The 13,605-nt window shown below is 35.1% G+C and overlaps 1 protein-coding gene across 2 annotated transcripts; it reads right to left on the minus strand.

Moving 5' to 3' along the window:
- Positions 1-2,537: 2,537 nt before the first annotated feature.
- LOC120626094 (IST1 homolog) lies at positions 2,538-12,548 on the minus strand. Of its 2 annotated transcripts, XM_039893385.1 has the most exons (7): positions 12,260-12,548; positions 11,416-11,578; positions 10,320-10,539; positions 9,095-9,231; positions 8,101-8,229; positions 5,961-6,011; positions 2,538-4,729 (listed from the first exon to the last, which is right to left on the minus strand). In XM_039893385.1, the coding sequence occupies exons 1-7, from the start codon at positions 12,439-12,441 to the stop codon at positions 4,469-4,471; spliced, it is 1,143 nt and encodes a 380-aa protein (XP_039749319.1). In that variant the 5' UTR covers positions 12,442-12,548; the 3' UTR covers positions 2,538-4,468. The 2 variants fall into 2 exon arrangements, with proteins under 2 accessions (XP_039749319.1, XP_039749321.1); XM_039893387.1 differs by lacking the exon at positions 5,961-6,011.
- Between the last annotated feature and the right edge of the window lie 1,057 nt (positions 12,549-13,605).

Below are 13,605 nucleotides of genomic sequence, written 5' to 3' on the forward strand. Positions count from 1 at the left end.
AAGCTATTAGCGTTTCGGTTTCATATGTAAGTACCTCTGAACCCTCTGAATTATTTCGGTTTTCATTTACACGTTGTATTGTACAGTGTATAAGTGTCCGGCATACTTGTTTTATTGTATTAATTTATTATAACACTTTTTATAATAATAAAGGATTTATTTATAAAAAACCGTCCATATTTTTTTAACTTTACACGTCCATTTCGATGTAAAATTGCCACTTGACTCGCTGTAGTATATTAACAACCGATAGATTTACATTAATATTTTTTTTAAATATTTAAAAGAATTCCTTTATGAAATATCCTTTAAATTTTAAACATAGGTAAGAGAAATGGATTATTAACACTCGTGGTCTGCAACAGAACTTAACGAAGTGTAAATCAGGCCATACACAGTTGTCGTGGCCAAAGCGCCGCCTTTATTTGGTCTATTACTAGTACTATTTATTTGGTCTATATAAAGATCTGTTGAATGTGTGGCGAATACCGCAGATCTCTAAAAGTACAGTATTCTCCGAACTTTTTGCTCGCCCTGAAGTCATTTTGCTCGTCGTTCAAGGAGTTTACAACATACTAGTCTACAAACCCATGTAATTAAGTGGTAAAACTTTGAGTCCAGGGAAGTACTACCTCCATACTTATCCTATTGATGGGCCAAATAATTTTATGTTTTTATTCATAAGGTTCAAAACTGCAAAATTAGGCTACTTTCTTCTTTATTTTGTTGCGTCACCATTCAGAGAAATGTGTACCAAAAAATACCTAGACTACCATGGTTCTGTAAGCGGTAATGGCTTCCTAAATAATTTATCTGTATAGAAAGTGTAATTTACAGAAGCTGAAGTCGTACCATAAATAATAAATTATAAATAAAAAAAGAATGCGAGAACGACACAAACCTTTATACTTATGAAAAACCTTAACTTCCTACGAATAAAGCTTAGATTCGCGCAATTCTAATGTCAACAACAAATGACGTCCTTTTTAACTGACATTATTTCTTCTGGCACTCGACATTTTAGTGTTGGTATGAATGGGAAAGTTATTATAATTCTCTCACAGTGGTCATAAGTTATTTTAGCTATATAGTAAACTCTATCATAAAGAAAATTCAGTTTATAAATATAATTCTGTTTATTTTACGTGTATACAAAACACATCGCGGCCACCCGTGGGCTCCCGCCATTCGCTTGTATGGTTGCCAAAGTAATTACAGGCACGCGAGGCTACACCTAAGCATTAATTTGATAGACACAGGACGGCACTTTGTAGGATACGTTTCTTGCATTCCCTGGGCCTGAAGGATTGGAAGTTGTAGTAGATCGCAACTACAATGATTGAATGAATGAATATACTTTTATTTTACACCACAAAGAGTACATAAAAAAAGAAAAGTATTACAAAACATCGTATACAATTTGGCGGCCGCTTCATAGCAATGTTAATACTATGTTAATACTAGATGGCGCTAACAGTAGTTTCGTACTAAGGCTGCCTGTCCACCGGAGCGGAGCCGAGAAACGGAGAAATATTAACCAATAGGATTGCACAAAATCTCCGCTGCTCTTAAGTGAACCAGACACAGTACGCAACTGCGCTCCGCATTAGTACGTTTCTCGGCTCCACTGCCTCGCTCCGCTCCGGTGGACGGGCAGCCTTACACTATACTTATCACTGCTTTAAAGCATTGCTGGTGTTCTGAAGGGCATAGTTCCCAATGTAATAACAGGCTCACGACGATTAACACCTATGCCTCAGGTTGATACACTGTTTTTAGGCGATTGTCGTCCACCTACCATCGAATAGGTTGTCAGCTTGGTCCAACAGTAATATAATAAATAAAAATCGGGTGTTTTGGTCGCCTTTAAGTTCAGGTTGATAGGATTGCAGATTAAAGTTGATAAAAACTACAATGTTTACAACTAGATGGCGCTACCAGTAGATGAAATGTCGTAACAGTGCAATAGTAATAACAGCATCGCTGGGCAAGTTGGCAATGAATTCCGAATGCGATTTCATCTCTGATGCAAGTTTGAACCCCTGCTTTTCTGAAATTGTGTAAATAAAGATATACATGGCATTTGAATTAAGGAGTCGAACTTTAGGTCACAAAAACATATCGTGCTCTGTTTAATTAACTAATGTCCCGGATGATCTTCAGTTACAGGTCGCGTTACGTAAAAATATCTCTGACGGTAGGCTGGAAGCGTACGTCATACCGGTTGAGGAATACCCCCTTTTAGTACGCACATTGGCCCCGTTGTCCATTTCTTTTTACGTCAAATGTAATGTAATGTTAAAAGTCATATAGTAGTATAGTAGTAAGTATATAAAATTTGAGTGATTTCATATAATGCAACAAATACCCAAGCGTCAAATTAATTACTTAGTTTTAGACTACTTAAAGATTGAAAAATCAGGCCTGAAACATAATTATAATATCGCACAGGTCGATCGTCAGAAGTCTTTTTACGTGACGCGGCCTATACTAGCTGCATATTTTGCTGAACGTTTCATATGAAATAAAATAACAAATTGTAATTTAATGATGTATTAAAATTAAAATAACATTTTACACAATTAATAATCATATATGAACAATGAATGTTGCGATGCTATTGCAAATTGAATATAATTTACTTATGAACACTGCCTATCTTATTTCTCCTTGAACTATCACATTTCTAATTTATATAATTTCATTTTCTTACAAGTAGGCGTACTAAATATACAAAAGTATAAAATAATTCCTACTGAGGTTATGGTATTTTAATTAAATTGAAGGTAATAATAACTATCCTTTAAATGCTATGAAAAAATTATCTTATTTTATATTCGAATAAAATGATAACGAAATATTAGTTTACGTAATAGTATTTAATTAATGAATAGCTCTTTATAATAATAGATTAATACATTCATAATTTTTTCTTGAACCTTGATACTGGTTAATTCATCGTTCGGTTAAATAGATTTTGTGACCAAAATTAGTAACAGCTGCTCGGTTCAAAGACAAAAATTACGTTATTCAAACAGGCCTAATAAGGCACTTTTGATGCATTTCATACAAATTTTTAAATTTTAGTTCGTAAACAAGTTTTAACCAGTTTGTCTTCGAGGTCCTTCCATGCGGTTGATTGACCGCTCATGTTCTATCTTAAACTAAGTATCGGTGCGGGGAGCGGATAAGGTTTTTCTAAGTTTCTTAACCCCGTGTACACTTACATAGAACCGCATTTTATCCGGTTTCTTCCAATCGTTGCCAAATCAAATTATTCTTTACAATACCATTTACAGTTTTGAAACGAAACTGCGTTTGCTTAACAAAACTTCTAGCTAGGAATTGCGTCGCCTCGTGCTAGAACACACACATTACTCGTTCCGTTACTACAATACTGCACTGTCATGTATTATGATTAGACAGTAAACCCAACTTTTAACAATGGTTCACACTCTTGATGTTAATAAACTAAAATCTTTATTTAGTACTTGCTCACGTTAGTATATAATTTATATTAAATTCTTTTCAGTTCGAGTGCAAGGAAAAAAAATAAGATATGCTTTTTAAGTTGATAACAATAAGTTTCGAGATATATATTAAATTATTTAATAGATTCATTATAATCAAGATAAAGTCGACGCGGTTTAGATACCGCAATTTAGCTTAGGTACGGCAAAATAGATAGCCCTGGCGGTAAACATAGCCTAGTCGAAATCGGCTGAAGGGAAAGTGTAAATCAAGCGGCGTTTGTGACACATTTAAAGTAAAATCTAATCTATATTTAATTATTCGCACGTTTATTCCAGGTAGCGTGATTTCCAATTGTTGAGTAGAACGTAACAGATGGACCGCTTATTTAATTTTTACATTCCTTCCCTCGACCCGATACAATGTTCCGAAGATGAAAGATCGAACTACTGTATCTCATTTTTATACTGTGCTAATATGGTAAACTGTTTACATAAGATAAAGCAATTATAATACATTGTTTGCACCTTGTACATTTTGGTTTATAATTTTCAATGATGACTTATTATTATTAAAGCGCGTATTTTTTTCTTTTTTTTTTTTTATTGATCAACTTAAGAGTAAAACAATTAACGATAACAAGGTAACTCACCTCCATTATTATAATGATCTTAGTGAAACGTTATAGCGGGCTATAAAAGTTGCGTCTTGCTGAACAATATAGATGAGCGATAATATTTTCATTCATCAATCGACATAGTAATTTTCCAAATTCAAGTCCTTTAATCAGGATTTATAATTAAAAATAATGTGTATATATGTATGTAACCTGCGGCCTTAAAGAATAAATTTATAAAAGGTGGCCAATATTCTGCTATCTCTTTCGCACAATATAAGGGCATGCGAGTACTGTGTGAGTGACATAGCGTGCATTTTATAAATCTGTTTTTTAACTGCGCGGTTTATACTTAAAATTATACAGAGAATATGTTGTGTATCACTTCTTCTTCTTCAACTCCTCGAACCGTCGATTCAGATTTTCAAAGTCAATCTCATCCAGTACATTGCTGTTTGATGTATTGGAGTTAGTACTATGCGGTACGGAAGGTAAGAGCAGGTCAGACGGCACTGACGGTAGCTCAGGTAGCTCGGGAAAGTAATTGTTTTGCCTGGGTGCTCTAGGTCTTGGCTGTGGTGTTGGAACTTGTGGATTTGGTATGTACGATGTTGATCCATGCGGAGTCGGCACGTTTGTGGGCTGTAACAAAAGGTGATGAATAATTGGAAGTTTTACAAAGAACCTTAATACTAGGTCCGTAAAGTTCATAATCGCGCGTGAACCTAACGTACAGGTACGTGACGTGTTTGTGTCGAGTGAAGCCACGACTTAACAAATTACTACAGAGAATAAGCATACTTCGAAATGTTTCTAGATCTTTTCTTTTGTTTTTGAATTGCTTACGCTTTCCGAGTATATTGCTTTTACGCTTGCTTTTACAGTGAAGGAAAACATCGTTAGGTAACTTGCGTGCCTGAAACTCTCCATAATGTTATCAAAGAAGTGTTCAGTACACCAATTCGCACTTGGCCGTGGTGGTATGGCCTTCTCATTTTATTAGGAGACCTGTGTCCTGTAGTGGACCGGTATTGGGTTGATATGAAGATAACATATTGCACCTCGCTGTGGACCTTTCGTTTGCAACTCGCACATATTTGTTTTTTACGCTTAAAAGTAATTAAAAGATGTTCACATCATAAGAGAAGTATGAAACAATGAAATAAAGATGTATATCTCAATTGTATTTCATGCAAGAATTGATTTCTGGTGACGGAAGAAAAATCTGAGCAGAAGTCATTGCCATACAATTCATATAATTTACCTAATTCTTAAAGCTGATTAATTTAGGAAATCTGATCCTCTACGATAATGACCGCTGGGAGAACCTTTAGCCCAGGCTTATATTGATGATGACCAAAAATTCACTTATATTTACAGCCGTGTTCAGAACAGTCCTTTAAAAATACGTATGAAAAAAAATAGACATGGAAGAAAGTAAAAGAAACCGAAAGTTTTCATACCAAAGATAATTCAATCGGCTCAGTTTTGGAGGAAAAAATAAAGAAATACGAATTTTCGTACCTACTTGTAAAATCGGTATGACCTGCATCTGTCCCTGTCACACTCTTCGGAGGAAGATGTGAGGAGTTCAGCGCAATAGTTTTTACAATTACCTATACAACAAATTTGCCGCGCCTATTGCCGTGATTTACATAACAAATATATAAAGATGTTATTTCTTAATATATTTACTATGTGTTCTTGCTTGCGAATTATTGTAAAATGCTCATTCAACTTACCAACCTATATTCAAAACAAAAGAAGCAATACTATGCAACGAAATAAGTTAGGACAACTATATTAACTACTACGACCTAAACAAATATAATATGATAATGACATGTATGAAATAAAAGAAAAAAAAAGTTACCGAATCATGCGCAATGCTGTCATAAGCGGGAGGTAGGTTGTTCATTTCCTCCTGAAAAAGTTAAAGTTTTTGTTTTTGTGCCACTGAAATATGTACTTACATAACACGATTTAAAGTCCACATTAGGACAACAGGCTGCGTGCGGCATAATTATGTGATTATAAATAAATAATAAAGGGTAAAAAGAAAGGCATACTTTTAAATTGGTAATATTATTTGGAAAGTTCTGTAAATGCGATGATGCCAATACCGTTATACAAATTCTCTCAACTGCTATTTAGAATGGTCTGAAAGTACTATTGCTGTCCTTTTCACAAAGATCCCTTTGGAAAAAGATAGCACTATTGTGCTTAACATTTAAGTATAATGAAGAGTAAGAGAAGTGTAAATTTTTAATGTTGGAAAAGAGCAACTGCTGAGTTTCTTGCCGGCTTCTTCTCGGTAGAATCTGCCTTCTGAACCGGTGGTAGAGTCACTACACACAGACAGACTTGACGTTTCAAAAGTGCTTATATTAGGCCTACTTGAAATAAATGAATTTTGAATAAGTATAACAGTAGTCATTTTTAACATGCATACATTTACTATTGCTGTCCTCTTTACAAAGATCCATTTGAAAAGGATAGCACTATCGTGCTTAACATTTTGGTGTAGTTAAGAGTAAGTATAACAGTAATTATTTTTAACATGCAAACATTTATACTATTTCATACTGTTTTCCACAAAAAATCTATTGTCTCAAGAAGGCGTAGGCAATTTTTAAGAGGGTGCTGGGGTGAAAGTTTGGAATTACTGAGTATGAGAAACTTGACCTGCCATCCAGATTGTGGTAATCTCAACATCATTATCATCTATTAACGGCCCATTAAACGAGTAGGGTTTAGACCGTAGTCCACCAGCGTGGTGGACTTGCGGCCAAGTGCAGATTGCTAGACTTCACACGCTAAGGAGAAATCCCAGGCATGCCAGGTTTTTCCTCATTTCTTCTTTTACAGTATAAGCTAGTTATATTTGTATTGCTTGATTTAAAACCGAAAGTAAATTCGAAAAGTTAGAGGTGCATACCGGGTATCAAACTCGGTCGGCCTATCAAGTTCAAGAGTACAATATTTAAGATTATAAAAAATATATATGATTAAATATGCGTCTGGTAGAATATAAAGATTAATTGGCAGGTAATTCAGTCTGTACCTAACCGATTGTAGAATATAATATAAAGTAAGTAAAAAAAACCGACTTCAACATACGCCCAGGATACTTTCTAGCTTAGACCGATTTAGGGACCGCCTAAAACTATGACATTTAAAAAAAAAAAAAAAACAAACCGGTTCAGGCGTCTTGGAGTAGGGTAACATACATTAAAAAAAAATTCCGACGAATTGAGAACCTCCTCCTTTTTGAAGTCTGTTAAAAATAATGTTTACCAAACCACTTTTTAGGCACATTTATGTGATTAAACTATATCAACTGAAAGGGCCACATAAAATCAGGTCAGCTTCATCAAGCACCCCTAAAAAATACCTAAACCCTGTTATTTGAATTAAATACAAGCAATATAAAATTTAGTTTGCACTTCCATTTTTTATTGATCATCATACAATTTCTGTGCATGCATGCATAAGAATCTTTTAGGATCATACTTTGTCTAATTAAGTAGAAAATGTTACAAGTACCCTAGATATCTAAACACCAACTAGTAAAAAGATAATAAATAAATGTAACATGGCGACTAATGCGATAAAATAGTGAAATAAATCTTGCATCTATACATAAAAAAAAACTATAAAATCATTATCTTATTAACTAATTATGATAATTTAACTAGCTGCAAACACTATATCTAAATAATTCATTAAGTACTAGATGTGCCCTGCGGCTTCGCCCGCGTAATTTTGGGAGGCAGCGTACTGCTACATAGTCTACACCTATAGTCATATATGAGATTTTGAGATTTTTTCGCAAACATTTTTTTATCTTACGTAATTTGTTTTTTCAATAAAAAGTATACTATATTATTTCTATAACCTCTAAGAATATGTATAAAAAGTTTTATGAATATCGGTTTAGTAGTTTTCGCGTGAAAGCGTAACAAACTAACTTACATTCACATTTATAGTATTAGTAGGGATAGTGAATTCACCTGCAAAAAGGAGTTCATCATAGATTTAGAGTCAATTCCGGGGGGTTCATTGTAGGTCATAGGCTTGCTTGACTCGCCGTAGGTAGGATGATTTGCGATGAACCCGCCTGCTTTACCTCCGGAGGGTTGCTAAATGCGAGGGAAAGAAAAAGTACAATCATTTATTAAAGTTAACTAAGAAACTGTGTATATATTATGTAAGACCTAGCGGTCCCTCGCGACTTCATCTGTGTATAAGGCAACCTCAAAAGATAGACATATGTTGTAACGGACTTTTTCTTAGGAATTTTAAAGGGGAACAGCTTTTGCATACATGGTTTTATCGAAACTTGAACCGATTACGCAGCGCACGCAGCGGTAGCTCTCAAAAGAAAAAAAAAAATTCTTCATTCGTGCTATTTTCCTATTGGTCTTCGCGTGTTGATATAACATTCATAGCCTACCTCGATAAATGGTTTATCGAACACTCAAATCGGACCTGTAGTTCCTGAGATCATCACGTTGAAGTAAACAAACAAACAAACACACTCTTCAGCTTTATTTTAGTTTTTATTCAAAAAACTGCTGCCCAACATAATTTAAATTTAGAAACGATTTATTATTATTTTATTTCAGGCGTGTATAAAAACAAATAAAATATTATACAGATTAAGAATGATAGATGAAAAAAAAAACCATAGATAAAAAATCGACACATCTTCCGAAACCTTATAAATATAAATTGATTCTTATTTCGAGAGACAGCAGGAATCCTCTTATCATCAGTTGAGATGATTAATAAATAAATAAATAAATAAATAGTAGTACATAAAATAATAAATATCATTTATTTATTATTTATCCTCTTATCATTATGATGAGATGATGAAACAATCATCCACTACAGTACATAGACACATGTCGTCGGGTATCCGTTATGTGTGGTGTCGTGCATGTCTGCTATGAGTCACAAGAGATGAAGTGGAGTGTTTCCAGTGTGTTACCAGCTTCTTACCGATGGATAGCTGAATGGTGTGACGTTAGGCGGCGGCGGTAGGTTAGGCAATTGCGGCATCTGCGGTGGTTGCGGGTAATTGATAAACCCAGGCGGGTTCGGTGGCCCGTTGATGTCGATCAGCATTGCGTCTCTACCTAGGGTAAAAAAGTCAAACGTTTATTTCCACGCACCAGTCGTTCATTATTATTACTAAATAAAAATAATCTTTCTGGACGACACGAAAAATATTAATTTTAGATTAAGGTCCTAAAGAAAATAAATATTTCTCGAATTCATTAACACGAGTTAAACATTGTCTCATCCGATGCGATTTACTTGTACCTACTGATGATATCATTTCAGAATTTTGAAAATATGTTTCAGAACGTTATCAAAGTCACGCGTATTTTTAAAATTGCAAAATAGGAGACAGAATCTTAATCATCCAAACTTGCACGATAAATTTTATCAACATTACTGCTACAATCCGCTAAGGTGTGGAATCCCTTTATATTTTGACGACCTCCCTTGCGCAACGGTGAGTGCTTTGAATTAAAGGAGATCCCGGGTTCGATTCCCGGTAGAGGGATTTTGGAAATTTATTATGAATTTTCCCTGGTCTGGTCTGGTGGGAGGCTTTGGCCGTGGCTAATTACCACCCTACCGACAAAGACGTGCCGCTAAGCGATTTAGTGCGATGTTTAGAAAACTGATAAGGGGATATGACTATCATACTCTCTAACAGGTTAGCCCGCTATCATCTTAGACTGCATCATCACTTACCACCAAGTGAGATTGCAGTCAAGGGCTACCTTATATTGGAAAAAAAAAAAGTAACTATCGGCACTTGGTCAGGGTGGTGGATTACACCCTTAACTCTTCCAGTTATGAGAGAAGATCCATGCTCTTTAGTGTGCCGATAAAGGGTTGATAAAGTCGCGGACGGACGGACGGACATGGTGTCTCATCATCATAATAAACCCATCACAGGCCAGAAGACCCTACTGTGTAGTCCATCACACTGGCAGTGGCTCTGGCACCACACACCTTTGTGATACACTATGCAGATCTCCGAGCAAGCAGGTCTGATGTTTTGAATGCTAAAATTTAAAACGCACATATCTCCCGAAAGGAGATGAATGCAGCGGATCGATCTCATCCACCCCAAAAGGAAGCCCTAACCACTAGTGAAAACTATAAGGTTACAGAATTGTACAGTTACAAAGAAAACAATATAATTTACCTTCTTCTTCCCTCATGACCTGTTCATCAGGTATATACTCAACATTATAGTTCTTAGCAATCTCAATTAGGTATTTCTCAACCAGTATCTTTGGTGGGCTCTGAACGGATATTTTGTGTCTCAACTTTTCACTTATTGTGTTCACACTTTCACTCCTGCAAGCGTCCGCGTACACTTTGCCATACTTTACTGTTAACAGGTCCGATATTATCTTGAGTTCCTATAATTAACCATATTTATATTATATAAACGCAAAGGTATTGTTTTTTTACCTATGTAACATAAACCACTGCACCAATCTTGATGAAATCTAGCTAGAGATAGATTGGCATCTCAGATTATATAAAAAAGTGGACATAGGATACATTTAATACAATAAAAAACTACCTAAGACTAAAATCGCGCAAGATTAAAAAAAACATTAAGACTCTTATGACAGTACTGACAACAATAGCGGAGCAGCCACATTGTCATTAAGAAATGCATCGATTGTATAGTGTATTTTATGTAGTAAAAGAGTTTAAAGAAAATTAACAGTTATGTTATAAAAAGCATATACTCAACTACAAATACCCCTGTACCTTTTGCTTCAGGCAATATGCAAATATCACTTTGGCCATTTAAGTGTGTCTATTGCTTATATCCAGTTTTACGCAACAAAACAATATATTAAAACAATTTTCATCTAATTATAGCAACATAATATAGCAGTTACAAAACTGTGCCTGAATATTTAGCCCATAAGAACCAGGTATTTTTAAAGTTGGCCATGTTTCTATCTGGGCCATAAATTATGTTAAAACAAAAAATCACATTGCTCTGAGTGTTGCACTGTGAAAAAAAGGTAACAAACACACTTTCACACTTAAGTATTATAAGCACTATTCAAACAGATTTTATGTAAAGAATAAATTATAAATAAATATACAGTAGGTTATTTTAAGCAACCAGTATTGGCATTATCAGCAATGTTACAAACCACCAAAAGTGGAGAAGACTTGTGTGGGAAGCTGCATGATTGAATAAAGCATAATGCATTTCATCTTGGCAGCCAAAACCACTCTGTCAACAGTCTAACACGACAAATTACCAGTACCTGGACATCAGTATGCATCCTTGGGGCCACCCATATCAGACTTGATATTGCTTCACCCAGCCCCTCATCTAGTTCTTTCATCTGAGTTACTAGCCCAAATCTGGCCAGAATCAGATCACAGTACATCTCCACTATTTCCATTGCCTCCACCATGTAATCCTCTCTTGAATTATAAAAAGAACTGTTCAAGTGATGTTACTCTCATAAAAAAAGGAGCAGAGAAGAGTGGTAAAATAAAATTGTCTATTATTTGTTCTGTTGCCAATTCTCAGAAACAGCATGCAATGAATTTAATACAAAGACATATTCATATTAATATAACATCCTGATATACTGAGAAATTGCACTAATTATCCCAATCATTGAATATTTATAAAATTGCCTCAATCATTGGACATTACTAGCCTTTTATATTGTCCTCCATACTCCACCTTGTGTCTAGGCTTGTCTATAAATGCTGGGTTCAAGTATACTGTGCCTATTCCAATTACTTGGGACCTCAACATTAAAATCTTACACATTTTTTTTTTAAATTACATACACACATGAATTTCACAATTCTAGGTTTCTCTATTTGTATGGCAAGTGAAGACATGAGTATTAGACTTATGATTTAATAAAAATCTTAAAATATTTTTCATTGAGTTGTAAAGTACCTAATGATGATGATTTCCTCCTATGAGATAGGAATCCTGTGCTAGGCAGCTGCTAATAGAAAAATATGATATTATGAATGATTGGCATCATAATCAGCGATCTATGACACATTGACAAAACAAACTTTACCTTACTTTACGACACTGCAGTCAATTATCGCAAATCAAAATATTTCTGCAGTACTCACCTAATTATATGCTCGACACGAATTTTAGCACGTTCACTTTTTCCCGCAGCGATATATTCGGCTATTTCCTTACGGGCTTTCTGAGCTAACTCTGTTTTCTTCTTTTCTAATAATTTAAGACGATTTATAGCTAATCTCAGATGAGTTTTCAGCTTCGTATAGTTGGGATTTGTTGAAAACATTTTGTTTGTGAACACACCCAATGAAAACAATGAACAACCTTTGCAAAACTGTATTAATTTAATGAGTAATAGGACTATTTCATTTACTTGTTTGTGAAATTAAATATGAATCAATTCAATTCAATTCTTGTTTATGGCTTTTGTCTGTGCCAACTGGGCACAAGGTATTTCGCCAATGTCTTGTAGATGAAGAAGGCACGAAGGAGATTGATCGGTGAAACTAATGAAAAGTTAATTTTGAATTTGTACCAAGAAATAGTTGTTATTAGCTAGTTAGCTCTTTAACCTAAGGCAGCACAGACAACACATGCATATATATCTAACACGGATATTTTTTGTACATTATACTTTAATTTTATTACTTACTATATATTTACATAAAAATCTACAATAAGGACTGAAAACAAACATTAAAAAACATTTAACACTCAAAGGACGGGGGACTTTGGGAGGAAGAACGTCATAGAGGGGATAGGTAAGTTTGGGACAGTTAAAAATAATATGAGTTATAGTGCCCTCATCCAAGCCACACTCACAGATGGAGTTGTCCCTTATCCGGAGTTTGGCCAGATGTACAGGTGTGCTAGCATGACCAAGACGCAATCGGGAAATTGTGGATGAAGTCCAGCGATTTGTACTCCGAGAGTGACAAAACCAGGGTTGTCTTGGTATGTTTTGTTGGATGGTAGCGTAAAACTTACCCTTAACCAATTTGGAATCATTCCAGAAAATTTTCCAGGCTGTTTCCATATATGTTTTGGCAAGAGTACATAGGTCCTGCGATGAATTTTTAAAATGATCTAGAGAACCTGACTCAACAGCTGTTTTGGCACATGAGTCAGCAGTCTCGTTTCCTGGAATACCTGAGTGGCTTGGAATCCAAACCAGTAAGATGAATAGTCCTTTTTGATTGCAAGAGAGCAGAGCCTTCCGGATTTTTAAGATAATGGGAAATCGTGATTTGCTGCGAAAGGGGTTTTCTTTAATAGACATTAAACAGCTTAAAGAGTCAGTCAGAATAACCGTCTGTTGTACGTTATGGGACAGTGCAAACAGGATTGCTTCCAAAAGAGCAATGGCCTCTCCGGTAAACACAGAAGACTCGGGAGGGCATTTAAATTTTAAAACAATTCTGTAAACAGGAACCCAACATGCAGCACCGAC

Source organism: Pararge aegeria, chromosome 8 (genome assembly GCF_905163445.1).
Source record: "Pararge aegeria chromosome 8, ilParAegt1.1, whole genome shotgun sequence".
NCBI classification, from domain to species: domain Eukaryota; kingdom Metazoa; phylum Arthropoda; class Insecta; order Lepidoptera; family Nymphalidae; genus Pararge; species Pararge aegeria.

Excerpts from the sequence above, each read along its gene's own strand:
- LOC120626094 (XM_039893385.1), bottom strand. The coding sequence starts at position 12,441 with ATGTTTTCAACAAATCCCAACTATACGAAGCTGAAAACTCATCTGAGA. Across the intron at positions 8,230-9,094 it reads CACCATTCAGCTATCCATCG|CAACCCTCCGGAGGTAAAGC; the intron begins GTAAGAAGCTGG and ends CCTCGCATTTAG. Across the intron at positions 6,012-8,100 it reads TGATGAACTCCTTTTTGCAG|GAGGAAATGAACAACCTACC; the intron begins GTGAATTCACTA and ends TAACTTTTTCAG.